The sequence below is a fragment of the Augochlora pura genome, chromosome 9 (genome assembly GCF_028453695.1).
Source record: "Augochlora pura isolate Apur16 chromosome 9, APUR_v2.2.1, whole genome shotgun sequence".
NCBI classification, from domain to species: Eukaryota; Metazoa; Arthropoda; class Insecta; order Hymenoptera; family Halictidae; genus Augochlora; species Augochlora pura.
In genome coordinates, this window is record NC_135780.1 from 500,658 (window position 1) to 527,651 (window position 26,994).

Sequence of the window (26,994 nt, forward strand, 5' to 3'; positions counted from 1 at the left end):
TGTTCAAAATTGACTCGACAATGAATTTCCAAACATACCATGTCGGCATTCAACAATATTTCATGCACTGTATTCAAAATTTAAATAAGACTTTCTACAACATACTTAACTTTATAACAGTGTTGTTGTTTTCACCGAGAAGGATGTTTCGCATAGTGATACCAAGTGTCTTTCGTTCCGTATGATTCGAGCAACTCTAAAAAAGAACCATTGTCAGTTTACTGTGCCAATTGTTTGAAAACTTTTTAAGCAGTATTCCTCTGACAAGATCTGTCCTAAGACGCATGAAATCAATTATTGGCTCTCGCTTGACTTCCAGCACTGCTTCAATGAATTTACAGCGTATGTCCCTAATTAATCTGAATGTCACGATTGCATTCGAATTATGTAATAAGCACACAAACCGTATTACGCGTGTCGCATTTGAATAGACGTTTAAATAATGATTAAATAAAAAAAAGATCGAGCGATTATCTCTAAGTATGATTCTTATAAGGATGAATATTTACATAGATAAAATGTACAGCCCACATGCGAAAATATCGGGCTATACTTGAAATACGTTGCGATAAAAAATAACCACTTTCCCAAGCTGCCATGTGAATTTGGTATATTTATTTATCAAGTATTAACAGTGTTCCCAGAATAAGAAGAATCAGCAAGATTTATTCAATTGAAACTGCCGTTTTCAATATGACTATTGAATCGATTTTCCGAGAACTATTTGACTTTTGATGACATTTTTAATGAATTTAAAAAAGACTTTAAGTAACGTTGTTCTCGTCAGATTTGTAGTGTTTATTATTGTTTCGTTGCTAAGTGTTCAGCACATCGTAACACGTTTGCAAGTGTACAGTATACCTTAGCCAAATCTGTAAAAGTTAATTGATTTCAAGTTATTAACGACCGAGAGTTTCAAGCGGTGCAACATAATACTAAATAATCTTGAATTTCTTATGCACATAACTGGGGACATAATGTTCATTTGAAGTTTTAGTTTCACAAATGTTTTAAACGAGAAAGTTCGATTCATGTTTCGTATTGATCAACGACGAAGATTGAATCGGGAATCAATTGAAACCGAGCGCGCGGCCTACTTCAAACTCAAAATTTACGGAATCGATCCCAACAAATGAAATTACAATAGAAAACCAAAAAATTCTTCGTATCGAAAACGTGTTTCAAGTAAGCGACCCCGATTCCTTTTGAGATTCGTTTTTCTAGAAGTTATTCTATACGATTTATACGCGATTCTACCATTAGGAGCGTTTTCATTACACAACAGTCTCGGATAACTAATTATACGGCTAATACGAACATACAAAGAACCTTTTATCTGTCGTACTGTGTACTATTTCCTTTATGTATACGTTATTCCATAATTTTCTTCGATTAACCACACGAGTTAATGATGGTTGGTGCAATCTGTATGTCCCCTGTGATTTAAGTTCATGATGAATTGAGAATCAACGTTTTACAAATAATAAAAGATATTGTGAGTTTGGTGACACCGGCCGGTTTTTATTCGTGCGAACCTGCTGCGCAATCCAGAACTCGGTTCCGCTAAAAACTTCTTGACACCGCCGTGACGACATTACCCATACAACTACACAATCCATTGCATAACAATTAAGGGTAATAGTTTCTTTATTATACGTATGTAGGCTCAAACATTGGCATTAATATTATTAAATACCACATGTTCCACCGAATTTCTCCGTGTTAAAAGAAAACTATAACATTTTAGGTGGACAAAGTAACTAAGAAGGAGGCTTGAACCTTCGACAAATGACGGTGTTGTAACAAACTGACGCGTAGACGCCATCGTGGTTTCCGTGAACCGCGTCCGTCGGCCAGCGTGTCGTTGGTTGAAATGCTCTGAATTAGAAGCCCTGAAACGTCTCTATGAGTTCGAAGGACGGTTTGGCACGTTCCCCGGAACAGCGTGCAGACTGGAGACGGGGACCAATAAACTCGGGCGCATTCATTCAGCGTCACTGAAAGATGCTCAGGACCAGAGACGACGACACGGAAGAAGAGAGCCGTCGCGAAGATCCGTGAGTATCCAGATTTCGGGATCAAGAATAAACCTGGGAAAGCAGAACGAGTCGCTTTAGTTGTAATGCGGATCACGGAGCATTATTTATTAATAGCAAAGCTGGTGTGGCCGGCAGGGAGTGGCTGTGCCATGCTAAAGCGAGCGCGACAGAACACCGGATCGTGGAACGGATCTTCGGATCTTTTTCTCCCCCCTTCCCCTATCCTTCCAACCCCCTGCCTTCGCCGTGGCTCTTTCTCGTTCCCTCTCTATTCATCTCGCTTTTGTTTCGCGTCGGTCTCTGTCCCGCCAATTCTTTATGTCCGTTCCTCTTTCACCGTTCGTCCTTGTCGGTGGTTCGCGGTCCGTCTTCTTCTACGCTCGGTCCTCGTCGTATCCACGGGGCTGCACGGTTGTTCGTTCTCTCCATAGCATCGTCCCATGCGTTCCTCGGTCTCTCTGTTTTTCTCCCTTTCCCCCAATCGGACCGCGCGGCGCGGCGAGCAGAGCACCATTCGTCCGTCCGACGTTGTTGCTCAAGCTCTTTCCGCTTCTCTTCCTTCTTACTCCGTATCACGCTACCTTAGCCCGGCTGGCTCGCTTTATCCATTGTCTCTCTCGCGTGCTTTGGTTAGTCGCATTGTCGCGCTCCCGCACGCCAGACAGCACGCCGTTGTAGGAGAGTGGATGAACGCTTTGTCGGCGCCCGCGGCCGAGATCAAACGCGCCGACCGCTTCCTCTACCCCTCCACCCTCCCCACCACACCCGCACCACGACCCAGCCGGCCCCGTAATCCAGTCGAGGCTCTCTCTTACACCCTCCCCTGTCCCGCTTCAGCCCGCCACGGCTCTCGCTCCGTGCCACGCCAAGCGTCGCAGGGCTTCTCCTTCCGACGAATCCGTCCAGCAAAGGTACCCATAAACGCTCTCAGACCCGGCCTGTTCCCCGGTCTGATGAGAGAAAAATCTCTCTGACGGCTAGCAACCACACACACGCCCGGCCCCTGTCCGACGGTCGCCTCGTCGGCGGTCGCCCGTCGCGGAAAAATGGAACGGAAAACACCGATAACGATAATTTCGCCTCGACGGCGAACCCTTGCCTGCTCGGGGCCTCACCGACGGCTACGAGCCGACAAGTCCGGACGGATAAGCTAATTTCATGGGGACAGACCGTCGCGTCCCGACGCCTGTGTTCAGTCGTTTCTAGCCAAAACCGTGACTTTTTCAGAATTTTCTCTCAACCGTATAGTTACGGTCTGCTGGGCGCAACAATCAGCAACTTCTTGTTGCTTCGAGCGTCTTCTATTCCCAAAAGTACAGCCGTTCGGACACCGTGACCAGCCAGCTTTTCGAGCCAAATAGACATATTGTGAAGAGGGACGCGTAATCTTGGCGATTATGAATCGAACGCGACAGATGTTTGAGCATGGGATGAGAGGTCGTCCGGAGATGTCAGATAGTAGCGAAATCGGCGTGTCCATTCGATGATTATCTGTACCGATACGGGTTCCGATGTCCCGGATAAGCGTTATCGGGTAGAGTACACCTCGGCGGGAGTCACGGTCGTGCGTACTCCGGTGTCCTTGATTTTGATTGTAATTATACGTCCGATCGTGACGAAAGCACAGTGAAATCGACGACGATATCACCTTATTCCCGCCATCGCGCGTCGTTGCTTTCGCCGACGCTACGCTGCCTCCGCTGGTAGCGGCAAAACTGTATTATAGCCTTTCTTGTCGTATCCAGTCGCGCGCGACGTCCTCCTTTGCCGACCTTCGTACCTTCGACGGTACCTCGCGATAAATACTCGCGCCGCACTTTTTACGCGTTACTGCCTAATTAGCGTAATTATAAGATCCTGTCGCGGACCCTCTCTGTCCTCCTCTCGTTTCCTCCTACCTCCTCTGGCGTCCACTCCACCTTCCTCCTTCCTGTTTTTCTTCGGATGGCCCGGGGGACCCGCACAAAAGACCGTTTCCGAGATTTTTCAACGATAAAGATGACATTTTAGGGGGACACCGTTTATACTTAAATGTCTATTTGAATCTCCGCTCCTACGCTTTGACGCAACGCCGGTGTTTCGTGGAGGCCGCATGAAATTCTGTAGAAATTCTTCTTCCACGTATTAGAAGGTATGCCGGATAATCGTGTGCCGGTTAGTGCCCATGGAATGAACTCGTATACAAGTTCAATTATCATTAATCTTTCCTGTCGCAACGGAAATGGAGATCTTAGGAGTGATTCTGGCATTAAGTCTATTGAAGAGAAAATGGAGTCCTGTCCCAGGAAGTTTGTATAGAAACGTCTTTAGACGGTTTAATCGGTAACGCCGGATAAGCTGCAGGAAATATGAGCTGGCGGTTTTTCAGTCAAACTTACCGGAGCGTAAATTGTGCTGGGATAAAAAGAGAATAAATCGTTTATTAGCTCGATGATCCCAATTAAAGTTTTATTTTAGGAAACTGCTTTTTACGCGGTTCGTTCTAACAGGCCGGCTTGCCCGTAATTCCGCAGAAAAATATGAAAATCCGATCTAATATATGCGCGATGCTACTCGGCGTTTTCACTTCAGTGATCAGCCAACGTTTTTATTAAACCGCGCTTCCTCTTGAGCAGCCACGATTCTCTGATATTACCGATACTCTGACATTTTGCTGAGCGGAGCGGTATTAGTGATCGTAATACGTTTCGCGACACGTTGACGACGCGGTAAACCGTTCAATTTTAGCATCGATGGACTGATAACGATGTTTGTAAATCGTTCGGATCCTGCCGATTAGTACTGCACCGATAATGCTGCGCGGTCAACAAATAACTTCAGATTCATCGCAAACATCGCGAACCGTTTTATCGGGACGAGATCGCTATCGATGTTAGTTTTGACGTTTGAGGGTCGAAAGTTGGAGTGTCGCGTTTGATAGCGAGAAATTGGGACACAGCGCGATAATGGTAGATTAACGGTTACCATGCAAAACGAGAACCGAGAGTAAATTCCGAACTCTCCCAACATTTACCTCCGGTTACGCAAACAACATTTTCGTTTTCTCGTTTAACAAAATCGCTAATTAACCAGTCGGAGTGTACGTAAGATGTCCATCGGCGTCGTTAGATAACTATGTTTGTCCTGACTCAACTGCTCTGTCCCACTGTTCCTAATCATTTATCTCTTAACGTTAGTCATTAGGGTAACCAATGGTCACCCCGGAACGTCTCTTCTTGCGTCACCAACCCCTTAGTCATTAATCAACGCTTCGGAGACATGTGTACGAGATTGTTCGAACTAGTCTATCCGGAGTGGTTCCCGCTTCCACGCATGTTTGAACTTCGACATCGACTTTCGTTGCATCCTTCTCTCGGATACCAACGTTGACACCCTAATTGGACCTCAGCACAAATATCCAGTAATTTAAACCGGCTGTCGACGAACCAAAGTTGCGATCACGGGTCAAACTAGACCCGAATGCCGCGATTCCGGGCGAACGAGGCGGTGGCCGCTTTTCATTTTCGAGGCGCGGTAAGGGAATTTTTTTGTAGACAGGGCCAGCATTCTTAGCGGTGCTGGATACACGCGCTATTCATACGTAATATTACATAAGAAACGCAAACGGAACGGGCGCCGGGCGGAAGACGTTGAACGGTTTCGCGTTGGGTTCGATGGAAAAGGCCGCACGGTGTGTCGTGTACGCAAGACCCGATCATCGGCCGCGCCATACGATTGCCGAATACTTAACTGAAAACAGTTTATTATTAATAGACGTGCCTCGGTTTCCCGAGCGCGTTGTCGGCTTTATTTCGAGGTTAGTCTGTACTGAGTTTTTGAACGGTACGTTTTATTCTCTTTGCTGCGTGGCCCTGCCCCCCGTTCCCTCGGGTCCCCGGACCCGACCATTCCTTCCTCAGCCCCTGCTGAGCGGTTGTCGTTTTCCTTTTGCCTCCTCCCCTCTACTCTTCTCTTAAAAACGAGACTCGCCACCGACTTTCCGACAAAGGAATAAAGAAAAGAAACAACTAGCCACGCTACGCGGTTGAGGATGGCACGGCAAACCGTAGCACGGCGCAGCACAGCACGGCATAGCGTGGCATGGTGGGCAGAGACTTTCCGTACAGGGAGAGCAAGGGGGTACTTGCCGAGCCAGTGGCGTAGATACCCGGGGGACCAAGATCACGATCACATTTCCTCATCTTTGCGCTTACTGTACTTCTACGGTCACGCACCTTCGGCAAATTGCTGGCTGCAATCAGTCGCATCCGCTTCTACTTTCCTTCGTCGACGCTACATTCGACATTCGAGACTAGCAACTTTTCACTCCGTCTTACAAGATTCCATACTATTTGCGCACAATTCGTTTGTTTTTGCTCGAAAAGAGAATTTGTTGCAAGCGCAGTGTTTATTCGTAAGAGGTCGGGGGACGGGTTACGTCTCTCGCGAGGAGAATCGCAAGTGTGCATCCGGTTGATAAATTGTCCGCTTTTTCTGTCCAGCTACGTGTAAAATGATTACCACGGTAGCTGATGTATACGTGACAAAGTGCTTTCCGTTAAAGTTCATTCATCGCATCGCCGAAGGCGACGCCTATGTTTCTTCTGAAACACCGCTAGGAGATAATAGCGTGCGGGTACAGTCTCCAAAAAGAGTATTTCTCATTTATTCCACAACACCGGCACACTTGCGTACTTTAGCCTTGGATAAGCGAGAAAAAAAAGAAACAAATAGGCGAGATCGTTTAGGAAGCGTGTGGAACCCCTCCTTTAAAATTCTGACAAACTCCGGAAACGCATTAAGTGGATGCAGGACGGCAACAATAACAATGCCGCGCGTCGACACGGTAGCAGTTGCAGTCGCAATGCTCTGGGAAACGTTCTCTCCTCGTTCCCAAACAAATAACAAATCAATGCGAACGCGTTCAAAACGCCGGCCGTCGCGTTGCGAATCGCGCGCCGTGGACGGCCCGTGATTTTGAAAACGCGAATGGGGGTCAAGTAAAAACGCGAAGATCGTTCTCCGGTGATTTCAGTTTGCCGGAATGGAGGGCACACACAGAAGCTGGTCGCGGATCATTCCGGCGAATTACGGGATTCCGGCGACGATTCCAGCGAAGCCGACGGATTCGCCGGCTGGAATTGGGGGGGAGGTTCGGCGGGTCCGAGGTCCTTTCAAAAGAAGCCCCGTTTTTCCGAATCCTCGAAAACCGACTTTCTCTGGAAGAAACGGATCCGGGGCAACGTCCCCGGATCACGGCTGAGGCTGCGGCGCGGTGCCGGCCGACGGCGACAGCGGCGCTTGATCGCGACCGTCGCAAAAATCCTCCGGACTGTTTGTGTTTGGCGGTCGAGCGCGATCATCGAAATCCTTCGGAGGCCGATTCGTTCTTTACGCATGCCGTTGCGGCGCGGCGTCGCGCAGCGCCGACATTTAGTGTCGTCGTAGACCACGTTTGAACCATCATCGGCTTCCTTCAAAACCCCACCAGGCCGTGCGAAGCTGTCCTTCTTCGGCGTTCTCATAGACCTTCGCCGTACAAAAAGGAAGGAGAAAAAGAGTAGGAGAAAAGGAAAGTATACGCGTGGTTGGTGCTGCGAAGGCAAAAGGGAGAAGGACGGACGGACGGCCGGGCCTCGGGAGTTGGAAGAAGGGACAGAGCGAAACGCGCGAGGGAAGAGAGAACGCGTAGAAAAAGAGGAAAGCGAGGACGCGAAGAGGAGAGAGACGAGAGAACGGAGAGATGAAACAAGGAGGATATAGGATAGAATCAGAAGGATGGAACGAGGCGAAACGAGAGATGGAATTATAGGGAGCAGAGGGAGAGATAGGAGTATAAAAAAGAGGGAAAAAAGGAGAGAGGAAGAGAAGCACCGGTTGGCAGGAGAAGGACGGTCAACGGATCCCGAACGTGGAACGGAGACGGACCGACGAAAAAGCGGGAATGGGAGGGAGGTGAAAGAGAGACGCACAGAAAGAGCGTGAATCGGAGGTTTCGAGCCGCGCCTCCTACCTTCAGGGCCCGTGTATCCACGACTCGGCACTGTGACGACGCAGCGCCCTATGGAGGGGGAAAGGGAATTACGGGGAACGTGGTTTAGGCAAGAACGATCGTCCGTAGTCGTAGACGGGCCACGAGTCTCGAGCGATGCCGTGTGACCGACGACCCTTCCCGACGGCCGCGTACCTCTTTCTCGGGCTTTTACCTGGATTAAAATCGGGCGTGTGTTTGTTACGCGGCCGCAGCTGTGCGTGTTACTAAATTCGGTGACAGGGGGCGAGCATGCGAGCCCGCACGTTTCGTCCCTTGCTGTCGAGACAACGATAAACGGAAGATAGAAAGTAAGGCAAAAGGCGACCGACACACTGGGACGCAGACTGGTCGCTGCCTGCTTGCCTGCTAGGCCTAACGCTGTGGCTGCTGAAACACGTGTTATTTGTACGTGTCCTCTCTCTGTCCCTCTCTTTCTCTCTCTCTCCCTTTCTCGCTCCCTCCCTCTCTCTTTCTTGCTCTTTCTCTTGCTCGCTCGCTCCCTCTGGCACGAGTTACCGTGTCACTCGATGTCCAACGAGGAGAGCATGAAGTTCTCGGGAGTGCGGTTGTTTTCGATTTCGTAGCACAAAGTGTGATCATGTACGGTGAATAAACCACGGAGGTTGTATACCAGAGAATCGTATTGTATGGAACACCGGGGACGACGTGTGACCGAGTCAGGTGAACCAAGGATTTTCTACGGAGCCGAAGCGGAATCCTGTTGGTGTTCCCGCCCCGCTGCCGCCGGCCGCTGTCGCGCGTAAAGGATCAACAAGAATTTCTACGTCGGCGGCAAGGCTCGAAACAACAGAAAAAGAAAAGTGGCGGAACAAGAAGCCTGGAAGGAAAGTGTGCGCAGCGTTTGTGGATGCATGAGGGTCTCATGGCTACCGGATTGGTAAAGTGGTGGCGGGCAAGGTTCCTCGCTGGCTACAGACCCTTTTCTGGTAAGCTTCTATTATGTCTCTCTCTCGTTTTCTCTTTCCCTTTCTCCCGTCTCTCTTTCTCTCTCTCTCTCTCTCTCTCTCTCTCACCTCGACACTTCTCTCCCTCTCCCACACCCCTTCTCCCTCCTACAGGCCAATGTTTTTTTCCTTCCGTTGTATATTTTTTTGTCGTATACACGCACGGTGTATATCGATGTTCGCGTCGAAATCACGATGTACGATAGATCGTGTGTTATTCCGTATACGGATTGTCCGGCCGATCCGGTTATAGGCGTGATATTTTGCGAGCTGCCGGCGGCCGTGCGTGTCCTCTTCGATGATGCTGCTGCTGCCGCTGCTGCTGCAGTATGACAGAAGCGGATCCCACGTGGTGTTACGTCACACTTGCATTTTTCTTCGTGGTTAATTCGTCGGCACCCGGCTGTCATTGTTTTCGCGACCACGATTTTTTTTACGCAGCCTCCTCCTGCGCGCGTTGCTTTCCCGGGATCGCGTTTCCTGCGACACAAATGTTTCTCTCTGTGTTCCTCGGTGCTTCAATTGACGCCGTTACCGCCCCTAATCAAATGAACGTATGTAGGTGAACATAAACGTCGTTAGTGTCCGAGATATCTTCCCGATCTTTTCCGTCGGAAAATATATTTGCGAGGAACGGAGAATCATTTCATAAACAGCATGTGTTTGCGAAAGAATTGTTTGTAAGCGCGGATCGTCGACGAATCGATTACGAAACAGAAGAGATCCGAACGTACTTGCGTCAAAGATTAAGTGGAGGAGTAAAAATAAAACGCACTGCTAAGTCAGCCGGCGGTGCGGAATCCGAAAAATTATAATTCATTTCATTTTTAGATCCTAGTCGAGCGTTTTCGGTTCCGCAAGAGGCTAGCTGGATGTCGAAACCGAAAACACTGCTTCTGAAATACGATTTCCAAAATTATCACATTCGTGCACAATAGTAAATGTCCCTTTTGCACTCTCGTGTACCGCGCGGACCGTCGGAACAACCGAGGAGAAAACCGACGGAGCAAATATTTGCCAGCAGAAATTTAAATTTCGAGCACGACGGCGATCACCGCGTTGCTACATTGTTGTCGAATCCGACGCTGGTCCGTACTCGATGACTTTTATTCCTTTATTTCCCCCCATCAAACAACTTTATTACGCATTCGTAAAATTTGCATTTTACTGCATTTCGCGCGCAAGTACCTATCCGCGAGGCAAACGCGAACGGTCCAGCGACGATCAAAGTCCCCTAAAAAGTTTTATGCATTTCCCAGCGACGGCAGTTTACGAAAAATTGACGGGAAAACAAGCCCCTCGGTGAAACCAGGCCCCGCCGTACCCCCTATACATAGAACGGTCCGAAAATAAATATAAGCGTCGGCGAGGAAGAAAAGGAAAGGTCGCGGGGGTGCCCGCGTGTTTCAGCGAAAACATTCCGACGGCGAAACAACGCGCGTTACCCGTCGAATTATTCACCGATCCTCTCTGGCTGGCTAGCTGGTCGGAGATCCCGCTTAAATCTCGACTGATCTCTCTCCCTCTCCCTCTCTCTTTCTCTCTCCCTCCGGTCTTGCGCTCTTTACGGATGCTTTCTCATGCATCAGCGGCCGGACGAATTTTCATACCGGGGAAAGCTGTTGCGCCGGCAAATGATAAAAGTTACGAGCGAGCAAACAGAAAGGGGTGATTTACAAAGAAGAAACCGTTTGTCCCGCTCTCCCTTCGCTTTTTCATTCAAGAGGGCGCAAAAGCGGCACGGTGTATACCCTCTAACACACGGAGCGACGAGGAGAAAGCCATAGCCATCTCGCTCGGGCGAGTGAGAGCGCGCTCGCGCGCGCGTGCACTCTGCGGTGGAGTGCACTCGTGCGATCGAGGGGTGGAGTTTAATTATCGGGACCTTGCGAGTTCGTTACATGCATTAGTCCGGTGGTTAGATAAAAGGCGACCGCTGGTATTCTCTATTTCTTCGGTATCGAGCAAAGAACACAACTCTCGGTGATCCTCTCCTTCTCTCTCTCTCTCTCTCTCTCTCTCTTTTTGCTTGCTTCCTCCACTCTTTGTTCCTTCCTTTTGCTCCTTGGCCCACAGAGGCACGCACGCGTGCACACGTATACGCATTGTCGACTCTAATTTCTCCCATACGCGGCCGCGTGCTTGTGCATGCACAACAACCTCGGCGGACTCGGTTTTTAACGCTTGCCCCACGAAAGAATTACGGGCGTAATTACCACGCGGCAGGTATCATTATACGCGGATGTGCGTCCGTTTCTTTATGCAGATACGATTATTCGGCTTTTTCTCCTCTTTTCTTCCTCCTCCTCCTCCTCCTCATCCTCTTCCTCCTACTCCAAACGCCGCCGCTGCCGCCACCGCCGCCGCCGCAGCAGCCACCGCCTCCAGCTCGTTTTACTCCTTTTTTACCCTTCTGCCTCGAATAATTGAAATTAGCGGCCGGCTTCGTTTATTACGCGTTCCGTATCGCTAATTATCGTTACCCCGCGGCCCCTTTGATGCCGACGTTTCTTTTTCCAGCGTATATTTTACCGGAATCGCCCCACACACCGGCTTAATGATGTATCGCGCGAATTAAGATAAACCGGGGAGAAACGCTCTCCGTTCCGAAGACGCGGCGAAGCCCGAGGGAAACAGGAGTGCGGAAGGTCGCCACGGGCGGTCGAAACGTTTGAACGCTGGAAACACACGGGCCGCCGCGTGGAACTCGTTTTATCGAATCGGCCCCGAGTATTCCGCTCGATCGAGATTGCACGCCGGATTACTCGATTATGCCGGGGAAATTTCGTACCACGGGATCGTTCCGTTCGGCTTCACGGGGACTAAAAACCGCGGCGACCTGTTTCGCAATAAAATTTTTATTTCTGTGCTCTCTCTTTCTCTTTCTCTTTGTGTTTACGAATGCTCCGAATCGCTCGGTTTCCCACCCGATTCCGATGGAATTTGCACGGCGTTCGTCGCCGGCCACCGAAATGGTATCTGGGCTCGGTGCTTTAACCCGTAGCGGTGACCGGGTTCGTTTCGACCCGGAGTATCTAAATCATCGTTAGTTTATCTCGGTGGAAACGTTGAAAGATTGGACAAATAGTGTAAAGTTTTGTGAATGTGTTCTGTCACGAAAGATGGAGAGTTAATAATTAAAGTAACTATAACTAAATTCTAAATCTTTATAACAATAACTAAATCTTTATGGAAAATAAAGATTGCCCAAATCAATTGTAAGAAATATAAATTATATTTATAAGTTGAATACAAATAGTAATAAGTTAATGAAAACATGAGTATCAAGTTGAAACTTATATAAGAATATCTTTATATTCTTTTATTCTCTTCACAATTTTCTACCGCAATTATTCGTGTCTTGATAAATGCGTACAAAACACAATAAATAAATTAGACATGTTAATAGTTTTGCATCCTGGCAATTTCCAGCGTTGTAGAATTTTTGGTGGGTCCCGATCGATCGTAACTGCCCCTAGGGCGCTAGAGCCACGGCAGGAATCACTATGACACACTGCGCGAACGACAAGTCATCGGTGTACCCCTGCCTCTTTTCCATAAATTGAACAGCGTTGTATATGTACTTGCATTCGCACGTGTGCGCGCACATGCCGGTCTCAGTTCCATTTCGAATACAGAAATGTTCCGGGAATCATGTTCGAATTCACGACATATCGCTGCACATCGCTCTTCAATTTTTATCGAATCGCGTCGAACGATAGCTGACGGAGAAATAAATCAGCGGTGTTCACTGGTAAATTTATGAGCCCATTATTGTGCATTGTAAAATATTGATCGCTGGCGACAGTTCGTTGGTCGATACAGGGAATGGGCGTTGGTCCTTAGGGGTTAATGTATGAACATCGAAGGAAACCGGAAGAAGGACCGGCTGGGGGAACGGTTCTGCATCAATTTGATTAGAATTTGTCGGATCGATAGGCATTCCGGAAAATGATTTCCTCGAGTTATTAATAATCAGCGGATAGTTAATCATGCGTGCAGTAGGATGCTAGCAATTTTCGAGTAGTAGTTACCAGCCATGTGAAAACAGCTGTGACAGCCGCTGTGAAAATATTAGCCTGAAACTGAAATTATAATACACTTGAAAATTTGTCTAAGTATCCCAAGCAAACAAGAAATAATAATAAACCACTACTAAACCGTAGGTGTTGCAATCGAACCGAATACATTTATATAAAACTAGCAACAAGCTCAAAACTACCAACTAGGAATTTCTAATTTTTATTATTATACTACATAAAGAAGAAATGAAATATAGAAATGATTAAATTCCTGCTCGTTATAGTTGTGCCCGGTGATTATGCATAAACATATTCTGTTCATTAACGATTGCATAATTGAGTAACAAACGACCATCGTACCTAGTTTTTTGCTGGGGAACCGAGGCCCCGCCTCACAATTCTTTTCCACCAGCTGAATAATCACGACGAACAGCATTCTTCTTCCCCGGTTAAGCATGAAACGCTTGAGGTCCGTCCGATTTCATATAACAGGGCAAGGTACCTATTTCAGTTCCAGGAATTGACCCCACATCAATTATCAGATCGAGTTCAGCCGTGCGTGAACGTAGAGAAGGATAGTGAGACCCGTGTAGGCCGGGGAATGAGCTAGACAGAATGGCGGTGCCGGGATTCGTCGGATGGCTCCCGATACTTCAAAGCATGCTGCGCGGCCTGCGCGGCCTGTATATCACTAATCCGACAGAAAAATTTCCTTATTTTTCACCGTTCCCATCAAATATTTGCCGGCCGTCTGGCGAGGCTCCGATGAAAATAAATCAAACCTGGACACCGCATTTCATCTCTCCGGCTTGCCGCTAATACCGCTAACAGCACCGACATCAACCCTGAATTGATCCGTCGAGGATATTCGAGGGCGACGCACCCAGAGTTTCGTGTTTCTCAGTCGCGATTAATTATTGAAATTGTCTTGACATCATCGATACGTTTCTTTCGTCGCATTCCGCTTTTAATATGGCAACGCCGTGTAAAAGAGACTGCGCGCGGATGAAACAAGACTTCCGGAAATGTATTTTTAATTAGCTAAACTATAATATTATGCAGAATAATAATGCTCGCATTATACAACATCAACTATGCACCGTCTGCCAGTGATTCGATAAAGTAAATTCTCCGGGGCTTTGCTCCATATGAATTATGCATGCGGTGCGCGGTTTTCGAGAAACCTAAGCAGCGGATAGTGACTCGAAATGTTTATTCTTTCGACGCCGCGAACCCCAATTAGCGTCTTCTGTTACGCTAACACGATGATAATTAGAATTAAATGCGAGCTCTCTGAGAAAATAGACACTCCGCGCGTTACACATCAAAGCAGCCGTCCAAGCCTTCTGCAGATACGATCTCTCTCTCCCCAGTTTTTCTCGAAAACTGTATAAATAATTTAATTCGAGTACACTGTAAGTCGACGCGAAATTTGGAGCGGCGGCGACGTGGGTGTAAATTAATAGCCAATCGTATACGTTACAAGCTAGTCCAGAAGCGTTTCCTTCATCTCACGGCGCTTCTTGGATGTCGTGTAATTGTATATGCCAGGCGCCGAAGTCCCCGGTGATGGTAAGAAAGGAAAAGCAAAAAAAAATAAGAAACTGCTGTCCAACTTCCTCTCGAGCCGCGGTGCCACCGAAGTGGCGAGTCGCGAACTGGGGCATCGCGCGCCGTATAAAATCATTCCGTTTCGTAATCGATCTCTCGTTCATCGGGAAAAATTCGATCTCTTAGACGCCCCACCCCCTAAAACGAAAATACGTTTCAACGTTACACGAAGCAGCGCTGCAATAAAAAAAAGAAAAACGCTTCCTCGAAGCCATCTCCAGGCCGTAAACGGTGAAAAAAAAAACAGGACACAATGTCTGGTGGAGTTTTCTACGGATGTTGGTCGTAAAATTGAAAAGATTCGATAGCGTTAGCGATCGACGGGCCGATGAATGGAAATGGGGGACAGCTTTGTGTTTGTCCGGCGAAGGGTGAGGCGTTACGAACATTTTTGAGACACTTCGTTTTATCGTGCGCGCGCGCGACCGTCGTGGGCGTTCTTTTGTGCAGAGGACTGTTGCGTAAAGGCTCCTTTTCAACGTTTCATTTCGTAGGAACGCTTTTACACACGCCGTCTCTAGGTAACGGTAAACCCCGGCGTAATGCAGACACATTAAAGAATACATTACACCTCCGCGGCGAGCGTGTAATGCCTGCGAAGTAAACGCCGCAAATGGATGCGCCGTCCTTTTCGGTACACTTTCGTTTAACTCATTAAGTCGCGGTGACGTGAATAATTTTCGGCCGAGTCGTAGACGAAACGCATTAACGATAATTGTGCTTTTACGCGGTGGAATTCGGCCGTCGATTACGGAACCGGACATGTGTTTTTTTTATCTGTAATTTATGAATTTAATCGCGACACCGTCCCATCGATTCCCCAGATCGCCTTCCACCTTTGTATTCTTTTTCCTCCTGTTCCATCCCGGACCGACTTTTTCCACCGACGCGACCAGAGTATAATTTACACCAACCGGAGTGTCCTGTAACTAGCGACGCGTGTAATCCGTTAGATTGTAATTGGAGTGCGGACGTTATGCATTCGTAATATTTATGAATATTTATGAATACGCAGACCGCTCGAGCTGTAGAATGTTATTAATATCTAATGAAAGTGTTAATACAAGTATCGGCCGGCCTTTCGGTTGTGGTTTTTTGCGAATTAGGTTGTCCCTCTTCTCGCTGCGAGCTGCTCGTGTGACTTGTAGGTACATTATTCATGATATTCAATTTTCTCGAGACGTTGCATAGCTTCGGCTCTAAACGTTTCAATTTTGCCAACGTTCGGTTCTCTGTGGGCACGAACATGATTTATTCTCCGTTACGATTGTCCGATGGAAACGGGGTTGATTCCGGCTGATTCCGCGTGTGTTTATTTCAAGTCGCGCAAGGTAACAACCCCTTTAAAATAGTCCGAAAATACTTTCCGCGCTCCATGACTTAAGTACCGTGCAGCACTCAGAAACTAACTATAAATACAGTCTTTACTGAGGCGGATGTTACTTTGATACCTTTGAAATGCTGACTTTTGTTTACGAGGGTTGGTGACGCTCAACCATAGGCGACCGGGTTTAATTCCCTTTGATGAGAAATTCAGGCTAGACACGTTGCCACTGAGAGAAATTCCGCTCACGGAACAACCACTAAAACTGTAACCTCTATTTTTACTATTTTCCCCCGGTCGCGAACTCTCTCGGTCTTCTATTTTTTCATCTCTTTTTTGTTCGCCCCGTACCGTTACAAGTAGCGCAAAAAAGCCCGCCTCGCTTCTGGTTTTCTTCCTTCATTTACATAGCAATAGAATTTCATTTTCTTCCTTTGTATCGTCGCGGACGCGTGGTGCGCTCTATACGTCTGTGCCGCGCAAACATATTATTAATTTAACTCCGTGGATCGTTTTAATTTATTCTTGCTCACCGCAGCGATTTATTTACCGTTTGCAATTAAACGCTGGCTTTGTAGAGCGTGGCCGTTCCTTTATTTAACGTACTATCTGTGGAACTCGGTACCAACGGTGAACTTTGAAAAAATCCGCTTTTCAAAAGACATTTTATATTTGCAAACCTGAAAATAAGATTTTGATAACGAGTATAAAGAACTAAGGACTCTTTTAAATATATAACAAAATTTAAAAGATTTGAAATTTTAAGAAGAATTATTTATACATCTCTGGCACATAGCGTGTTAAATACAAATGTTAAAGAACGGTAGGTAGACTGTGGAATAAATTCAATGTAGCGAGCAAAAAGTTCTTGATGGTAAAACCAAGTGGTTCATTTACAGATCATTAATATTTACCGGATAGTTTAAAAAACGTACAGATACAATATCCGTAGTCCAACGATGATATTTCCAATGTTTAATAACGTTCGAATGGTAAATATGCCGCACCCGGCTTTCTGGTTTACGTCCAGCGACGTACAAAGTGATTTTCATCTGACGACATAGAACAGCAAGGGGTTGAACGTTAAGCATCATTGAAACGCTGTGTACACATTAGGCATTCTTGCAGCCCGCAGCTGGCCGACTCGTGGCCAGGCGGTAAAAATCAGTCGGAAGTGCTATCCCCAAGCATTTTAAAACTAAGTAACTCGGTATAAAAGCTTTTTTACAGGCCTTTTAAAGTAGGGGAGCCGAAGCCGTGCATTCCCTTCATTTGCCTATGAAATACGAACCCGAAAATAACGTATTCCATGGCGTTCCTAGATCCATTTTCCTCGCTTCTAGCGAAACTGTACAATTCTCCCAAATTGTCCATTAATTATAGTTAACTGTCAAATATGAAAAGTAGTCGCGCGAGGCTCGACTTTAAACCTTAACACAATCTAACCAAAGCTGAGGGACAATCTGGGAGAATCTACTGTACTCCTTTGCCTTCATAGGAGCGCTAAACTCGCAGCGTTCATTTATTATCATAGAAGGCATCCTCTTTTCTTATTAAGTTTATTGCATCCTCGAAGCAGATAGTTGTTATTCAGCCATAAAACAACCTTTCAATCACCGACACTGAAGAGTTATAAATTGGTTGGTTTACAGTCGTTGGTAATACAGAAGGCAGCGACTCGGAAGAACTTCTTGGCGGTGTCTCGGCACCTCGTAGCGGTTCGCCACCGGAATCCAAGCCAATTTTGTTAGAAACAGACGCTCCGCAGGTCGCGGTCGACGCTTCCACCAGTCCTACACCGGCAACCGGAAATGACGAGCAGCCGAGTGCCAGCACGACGAAGCAACTTAGTTTCGAGGTATTATTAAACCCTCTAAAATTCATAAACCCCTCGTGTCTACCGAACGTAACGATAGCAAGCCCCAAATAAGTACGCGGTGCATTGTATTAATAATTAGTAAATTACCACTTTGGTCAAGTTGATTTGCATCGATTAAAGTCATAGTAAAAGAAAATTTGTATTAGTAATCGAAGACTTGTGTTCCCGCCATTTAAATTTCTATTTTAAAGGCGACGAAATTAATTTTATTGTATAAACCAGTCGAGTCACAAGTAACTTCTGTTTTCTTTATATCAAACATTTCATTTTATTTTTCTAATTATTTACTTCTTTTTATTTTAGTTATTTTGAATAGTTGTCTATTTAGACTCATACGCTATTACTCATAGTGCGTGGATACGGATAACAGGTCTTACCTAGTTGTACCGATCTCTAATAGTTTTGTGGTTCACTTACAAATCCCTGGTACCATTTTTGTGCATAATCCATGACACAACCGATTAGAAAGATGAAAAATGTTGATCGGTCCGCCGGGTAGCCAGGGTCGAACCGGAAACTTTCGGGTGGCGTCTTTGAGGTTGCATCTGCCGTCGTCGTGCGTCGATCGACAAGAATCGCGTCGTCGGGGCTCTCTCTCTCTCTCTCTCTCTCTCTCTCTCTCTCTCTCCGGCTGCGTACATATTCGAAACTCGTTCCTTTATCCTCTTATTTATCCCGGTTTACCCTCTTTCAGGAATTCGAATGCGACGTGTCGGTGGCGGAGGGCGACAGAAGGAGGCAGGAATTCTCGTTCACTCTGTACGACTTCGACGGCCACGGGAAGATAACAAAGGACGACATAGCCGGCCTGGTGACCACCATTTACGATACCCTGGGCGCTTCCATCCAGGTACCGCCATGCGGCAGCAAGACGATTAAGGTGAAATTGACGGTGTCGCCGGATCAGAGAGGTAGCCAGACGAGGACCGGCTGTCCGAACATATCTCAGCCGGCTGCCAGCTTTTCCGGAAATCCGTCCTGCTGCCATTTGAAGCACGCGTCCTGCAACAATGCCGCGACCCACACCACCGCGCACGGTTTGCGCAGAGTTCTTAGAAGGAGGAGAGCACCACGACACCGTTGTCAGGTAAGATTGATGCCCCTTTCAGGCGCAGTTTCGAGTTTCGTTTTATGGGGCTCTCTCTCTCTCTCTCTCTCTCTCTCTCTCTCTCTCTCTCTCTCTCTCGCTCGCTGGAACGCGCGGGGCACTTTACTCTGCTCGTAACTCGACAATTCTAGAAGCTACAGTTGGATTTATCGACTTTCGGGACCGGAGATTTATCGCCGCAAAGAAGAAACTTTAATCGATTTTAATTAATATCGCCGCGCCACGGGGACTCCTATTAGAGTCCTCTGCTATTCACTTGGTCGATTTTGTGCTTGGAAAAATTAGCATTGTTATCTCCGGAGTTGGCGACAGAGTTGCTTTCGCCGGATCTTAATACCGAGACCGCTACGTTAAAAACGGTAATGATTTTATTACAAATCTTGCTTCAATAAATTATACAAGTATTTGGTTATGACCGGGACAGGTTGAATGTATTTCTGAATTTTCCCGGGGTTATTTGAAAGTATTTAAAACGATTAAACTTGTTTCCGGCGGAAGTTATCCAAAGGGTGAAGCACCCCTTTGACGGAGGGATCCCGTTTGAAATATACGTAGAGCCGCGTTATATTAATTATTTTGTAAAAGAGTTGAGCGATGCTTGCGTTAACTATGCTGAATGAATAAAATGTTTGGTTTTCTCCCCTTGTTTAGACTGAACAAAAGGAAGTGGATTCTCACAGCGAAGATGACGGTGAAAACGCGCGAACGAATCGAATAAAGCAGGAGGAATTACGCAGAAGGGTGGGTCCCTTGCCTCATTTACCATCACCCTATTCGAATAGCTCCGAGGGCGATATCAGCGATGACAGTGACGTTTCCCCTGCAGTTTCCCCCTTGACGCCTCTCCTCACGACTAATCAGCGAAAACGCAGCGGTGCCCTACAAAGGCAACAGCTCTTGGAAATTATTCAGGCGAACATGGAAAAGAATAATCTCAGTTTTCATACGTCAAGGTACGCTGTTCGCGTTTAACCGACAAAGGAAACCAATTAATGCGGCTTCCTGCCTCTTTCACTGAAACCAGAATCTGTTCTGAATTAAAACTTTGTGCCGTCATGTAGACTAATCAATACGGGGAGCTCTAAGTCACTTAAAAATTCAGTCGAAATGTGAAAATATACTTGCCGCGTTTCTACAAGAAAAATAAAAAAGAATGTAGAGATATTACAAAGGGTTAGGTAGGAGTGGACACGTTATGTTAACGTTTACTATTAAACAACACATTCTGTAGATGTAGACAAATTCGTTAGCGTCCCTTAAATGGAGTTCATTAAATGGAGAATTAATGCGAGCGTTTTTTAATGCAGGAAACGGCACCAGAACGAGCAAGCGCGCATTCCAACGCAAACTGCTCACGTCGAACCGTCAACCCACTACAATCAAGACTGTCGTTCACCATCGGAGTCCCGGCCGACGACGATGGCGTACCTGAAGACTGCACGGGAGAAGACACAGGGTTTCACGTCTTTCTCCAAGGTACCTGCGAAGACACGGGGAAACCTTCGGAAAACGCGGCCGCAGTACGGTATACCGCGGAACAACGGCACAACACAACCGCCGCGAGCGTACGTGCAACCGCAGGTCATGTCCCGTACCGTAATTAGTCCTACCGTCTATCCGGAGCAACAAACGACGGGCAACGTAAATCGTAACGTCGGCAACCTGCTACCGAACAGTCAGCACCCGGTAAACCAGCCACCGACGAGCAACCATAATGTTCCCTGTAACGAAACGCAGTTCAATCAATCGCAGCAGTGCGGCAAGTCGAGCAAGAAGCATCAGCTGAAACACGCGACCAGAGAGCAAGACCAGGCCAGAGCTATGGTGCAAGTTGTGCGTTGGTTGGAACGGGAATTCTCGCAGAATGCGGCTGCGAACTCCGGTCGAAAACACGTTCACGAGCACATTCATCATCATTATCATCATTACCACACCGAGGCTCTCGTTTGATACGTCTACCTGCGGAGAGATTTCAGGACTCGCGTTTGTCCTCAGCTGGTAGAATAGAGCTAAAAATGTTAGGTCAACACTTTAGGAGGCGTATGTTTCTGTTAGCTGCACAATTGGCAACAATTGGAAGCCACTTATTTGTCTATTTTTCTTGAGCCTTGCAACGTATTGGGGCCAGTTATAGATAACTTTTGACAATAATAATAAGAATGGTTGAATAGAGTAGTATTTATCAAATTTTATTTTGTAAATCATTGGTGAATGAAAAACATATTTCTTTGTGCAGCTTGCGAACGCTACCAGATGGGGGTCAAGATTAATATTCCGGTCACCCACGCAATTCCGAGTAATTCTTCATCGATCATTTTGTTGAACTATACCTGCCTTTTGCTACACTTTGTTAAGTAGAGGTTCATACTCTTTTTATTCGTTGAATCGCGGTCAGATACTGTCGAAATAGTGTTTTTATTCTGAATGCGACCACGGGTAGATTGAACATGTTGTAAAGTGTCTTCTTGTTAAACACTGTGGCTTTTTTGGCCGAGGAAACTTCTTTTAAATATACCGCTGGTCTGCACGAAATCCATGTTTCACAGAAACTCATTTCTCAAGAGTACTCTCTTTCTCTATCTCCCCACGTCATCCAATCCCTGATTTCTCGCCATGTTCTCGATGGACAGAATCCTCGACAGTACCCGTCACTCACTCTTCATAAACCTAGGCGTCTCTCTGTGCGAACACACCCGAATGTCAACTTCTGTTCTAACCAAGCTCTAGCGCCCTCTCCGATTTCTTTGAAGTTCTTATAGAGCACGAAACTATAGCCAAGCTCACAATAGCAGAACTCCTTCCAATATGTTGTTATCATTAGGTCACCCATTTTGTATAGCTATGTCACTGCCTTCAGACCTTTTTATATTCCATGTATTTATGCGTGGTGATAGCACTGAAGCTTCGGTATGATATTATTCTCTCCAAACCAATCGGTCTTGTCTAGTTTCTCAAGGCAGCCTGAAGGGACAGTGCCATCAGAACACTGGGCGGTAGTTATGGTACGTGCAGTGCCTCTGGGAGTAACTAGGGGTTTCAACACCCCGTTCCTGTAGACTTTGACCCCACAGATTAACTTCCAGTCTCAATAGTTCGGTGGAGGACTGCTGTTACCGTTATCCTGCCATTCAGACGGTCGCCATGGCTTTCATCCATCACTTACGCCAATCCTACCATCTCCTGGTTACAAGAATGATTATTATAGGACTATCCCAAGTCTGTGTCCCTTATCTGGTTCATTATTTATTAAACACTGACGTTCAGTTCACTGCCTATTTGATGTGGGTCAGGTAGGCAGGTCTAATGCGATGTTACAAGAAGTTTTTGTGAGCGCACAATTTGAGGATCACTGTCACACTTCGTTCTTCTAAAAGATACGACTTTATCGAACTCGGTTTGTGAATAATTGGTCAATGGCTGATCCAAATAAACGCTGTTGGTTTGTAATAATTCTATGAACTACCGAGTAACATTTTTGGATCGTCAATGACGACATCTAAGCGAAGTAATATATCGAGAAGTTTTATTCTTGAGACATATAATCGTGTTCATCTTATTCTCTAGGACTTGTTAAGTATTTAATATATACGATAGGCTGATCCATTTTATTTTCTCTTTTTTTTCTGGGGGGATTTCCAAAGTGGATGAAAGTATAACAAGACGTTTTCATCTTTTCGTCAATAGTATTAGAAAAAGGATCTAAGACGATACCAATGATCTATTATATTGAAAGGCTTACGGACGCGGTTGTTATTTAAAAATTTACAGTTTACCGCTGTAACTCGATATTCGTATTCCTACAGATATATAACAGGGACTTATTTTGTACATACACGCTCACGGGAATAATTAATTCGTCGATTCTGCTGATCAGTTTACACGGAAATCATGAATCTCCATAATTATAATCGCGGGAAATTGTTTATTTATATTTATAGTACAACGTACAGAGATTTATTATTGTCACGGGAAGTTTTTTTTCTTTTTGTTAACGGGAACGATATTTACGCATACTTTTGCTACAGGCTCTTAATCGATCTATTTATAAGAAATACTGACATTTTTTACAAGACAGTATTAGCGCGAAACAGTAATGTAATCGCTATACCGCTGCCTGGGATATTGATATCCGAATCGAATTTGAGTACTTCGTATACGCATGTGAAATATACATTCACAAAAAGTAGGGGACATTGTAGATTCGTGACATTTAACGTTGTGGGAGCCAAGAAAAACGTATACTTACGTAAGTGATAAAGTGCTTTTCTAACTCGAGCTTCCATGCTGAAAGTTTCAACAAATTTAGGCAGAGGTGTGCCTATCTAACCGTTTTATTGTGGACGCAAAGCGTTCGAAAAATACCTCGATAGAATTCCCACAATCATTTTCTTTGATAAATTATCTGCCTCTCAATTGACACGTCTTGCGAGTCCAAGGTATTGAAAAACAAATCGACAATATGATAAAAAAAATTATGAAACCTGCAACAACTTTTAGACTTCCATATAAATACTCTAAAGATTATGAAATCAAACGATATGGACTTACTTCGCGTGTTGCTTAAGACGCTTAATTAGAATCAGACGAGCAAATATTTCTTTCATGAACGCGTAACACAAGGCATATAAAAATATTTAACGAACAATGTGAAACCGTTTGGTTACTGTAGAAGTCTTGATGCAAATCTTCTTATCCAATACTTTTTGATTGCTTTTAACGAGTCATCTTTAATTTTATTTGTGTTTTGTATTCACGAATGTAGCTCTTCCATTTTCTATATATGTGCAAAACATAGTAAAGACATGGACAAATAATATTATAAAGATCGTTGTTACAATTACAGTAGCGCATTGGGCATATACCAAGACTTTTACGGTTACCTTGTTTGAATATTCTACATTGCAATTTTTGTGAGCAACCATTGTCCTCATAAAAAATGCAGAACATGTCGATGGTGCTCTCATATTCCAACGAATACAATAGCATACTCTGTAATGGCGTTAATGGCTCTTTCGTTACATTTATATGATATTTCTCGACAATACAAGAAAGTATTAAGATAACGTACTTCTAAGGGCACAATTATGAAATTCGTAATTCGACCCGAACTTTGTGAACGACGAAGCGGAAGTAAAATGAGTGATTATACAGTAGAATACTATTACTGTTCTTATTGTACGAATTTAATTGTAACCATAAAGTTTAAAGGAAATTCGATTTCTCTTTACGGTACTATATTGCTCATAATTATTTGAATACTTGTACCAAGAATCTTATTCCAAGTTTCAGCTCTTGATACTCATTCTAATGATTAAAAACTAATCTGCAATCAAAGAAAAAAAGATATACTCGTTGTAATAGCTCTAAGCAATTTATTATAGATATAAATTCGTTGTATTTCCCCGGTATAAAATCTGTAATGGTAAAACGATAATGCAGGGTCCTTATTATTCGCCTTATAAGCGGTTTCTCGAATAATTATGAGCGGTATTGTATGTGCAATCCTAGTGTACAAATAATGATCATAAAATGTCAGAAGGAAATATTATCTATGCCATACCCTTTCATATGTAACTTTCAGCACAAGTAGAATTTTGTAACAAGTAAAAACGAAAGAAAAGGATGGACTTGTTAAGAGTGCCTTGTCATATCTCTATTATCTAATTATCGAAGCTTGTTTATGTGACACTTGAATTTCAACTGAATCATTCAATATCGACGCAGTTACAGTAACTCTCTTCTTTAGCGGTATATTAGTGAATTACTTATCCTTTTATATTATTCGGAAATGCATGATGCTTAGACTTAAATAACGGAAAATGTTATGGATATTTTTCTATCGAGGACTCAACGAGGAGAGTATAATTATAATATTTATTAATTACAATAGATATTACTAACAAATACGATTAGAGTTGACGACAGTTGCTACTTGTATATTTAGTCTGGGATGGTGCCGCTGTCCAGAGACATGTAATTTTATATTGATCTTTGTAATCATTGTAGATATTTTGTGTAATGTATTTTTTATTGATATTTATTAAAACACATTTTGATACTACGGTAGAGTTTCGGCAATTTGGTACCCGATTCTTTGTAAATGTTTAACTCCAACGCGTTATCTGCTGGTCAATTTTCATTTATATTTAGGCGAACGATTTTATTCGAACGATTTATAAAACTGTACTTCAAAGCAAAGCAATGAAACGAAGCCGCATTAAATTATTGATACTGCAAAAGTTGGGGATTACTAGTTATTTGGAATAACGTTCCCATATGGATAATATTATACAAGAAATTCTCAAATTAATCTATCTTTATCGTATAAAATTTCAAATTTCCTGCGTTTAGTTTACAGTTACATGCAATGCCAATTGGCGCAGTGGCAAAACGCTCAAACTATTACTCAAATTACTGACGGTAAAAAAGTACAGTAAAGGTAATGCAGGTCCACTGCGGTCCGCTAAAAAGTTAGCAACAGTGGTGCCTCCAATAGATAAAAACTGAAGCTCAAATCAAGGACTATGCAGCGCCATTAGTGTAGTGGCAAAATGCTCAAACTAATAACTAAATTAGCGACAGTCGGTTACGGTTAAAAGTTTGAGTGTTTTGCCACTGTTTTCAAAGACTTTTCAGATGAAGAAAATGTTACATTATAAATATTATAATACCGAGCAGTGAATGGAATTTTATTATTATTAATTTTGAGATAATATTATATGTAACGTGTTATATTATTTTTATTTTATATTATTTGATATATTATCTGAAGTATCTATTTTAGATTACTGTAACGTTCTCCTTGGAAATTGTACGACGATCTCTACTTATTTGTTATAGATTTGTACATAAATAAATAAAATAAATAATCTCAAATAATTTGATAATAAGAAGAAGGGAGCTTTTCTCAAAGCACATTGTAAAGATTTCAAAAATCTGGATCTTAAGCCTGTAATTGTATAAGTGATGTTATTATTAGATGTGGTGACACTAGTACTGCCATTTTGTGTTAATTGTCTGCATTAAGATTAGGTGAGAATTCTGATATTTTTTATATATTGTGCTACAATGTCTAAAAATAACTAATCAGAATGAGACACCTGTTTTTTTGTTTAATTAATGTTTTGGAGTTCTATATTCAAGACTAACTTCAACACTCTTTTTATAAACAATAGTTTACATTATGATTAAAATGGTAAGGATAATGTTAAAGATAATATTTGAAATTTAAAGGCGATGTCTGTAATTTTCAATTGAATTCAGCTCTCTCTGATTTGCAAACTTTATAAAATATGTTAAATTTACGATTCGAAGATATTAATAACACATATTATTTGAATGTTAAATAACAATCCGTGCAGTGGTTTGAAGTATCAGATATGTCTTTAAATTTATTTCTGTTAAAATTTTCTTAATCAGCAATAGTCATTTCACATTCCACACGTTCTTACCATTATCACGGCAAATCCCTATTGTTGCTTAACGTTATAGTTGCTTTGCATATCTTCCTCGAATACAAGTATACCAATCTCAGTATAACGATGCTCCAAACCTCAGAAGAAGCTTACGACACTCTCAAAATGAACAATCTCGTACCGAATTCTATTTAAATATGCCAATCACGTGCAACGTCATACAACATAACATTTTATTCGAAGCGTCAGTCGCCGCTTCAGAGCTAAGTAAAATCGAGTCCCAAGAAAATCTTCGTGCGCAAGGTGTTGATAAATTCCCGGAAGCCGCTTTCCAATTAGTCCGTCGAACTGGAGGTGTTCCCGTCCTCGCCGTATCCACGAAATAATGCATTCAATCGTCAGCTTCTATGGTAAACGTAGATAACGTTACTTCAACGAACGATACCCGTGCGAAGTTCACGAGAATATTAATAGCCCGTGAAAAAATCTCGCACTTGATATACGTCGACCTAATATTTAACCCTTTCGTTATTAAAACCGACCATGATCGTCAAACACTCGCGTCGAGATTACTCTGGCCAACGATTGCGGGGCCGCTTCTTGTTACCTAAAGGTGAC

At 44.3% G+C, this 26,994-nt stretch overlaps 1 protein-coding gene across 1 annotated transcript; it reads left to right on the top strand.

The window, feature by feature from the left end:
• Positions 1 to 8,758: 8,758 nt before the first annotated feature.
• Nkd (NKD inhibitor of WNT signaling pathway naked cuticle) lies at positions 8,759 to 25,247 on the top strand. Its single transcript, XM_078190716.1, has 5 exons — positions 8,759 to 8,999; positions 17,627 to 17,832; positions 18,548 to 18,940; positions 19,613 to 19,914; positions 20,269 to 25,247. Exons 1-5 carry the CDS (start codon positions 8,921 to 8,923, stop codon positions 20,909 to 20,911), a joined length of 1,623 nt encoding a protein of 540 aa, XP_078046842.1. The 5' UTR covers positions 8,759 to 8,920; the 3' UTR covers positions 20,912 to 25,247.
• Positions 25,248 to 26,994: the final 1,747 nt, after the last annotated feature.

What these genes read in the sequence shown, in the direction of transcription:
- Nkd (XM_078190716.1), top strand. Translation starts at nt 8,921, where the DNA reads ATGCATGAGGGTCTCATGGCTACCGGATTGGTAAAGTGGTGGCGGGCA. An exon ending in TGGCTACAGACCCTTTTCTG is followed by an intron (nt 9,000 to 17,626) that starts GTAAGCTTCTAT and finishes GTTGGTTTACAG; the next exon opens with TCGTTGGTAATACAGAAGGC. An exon ending in CGAAGCAACTTAGTTTCGAG is followed by an intron (nt 17,833 to 18,547) that starts GTATTATTAAAC and finishes ACCCTCTTTCAG; the next exon opens with GAATTCGAATGCGACGTGTC.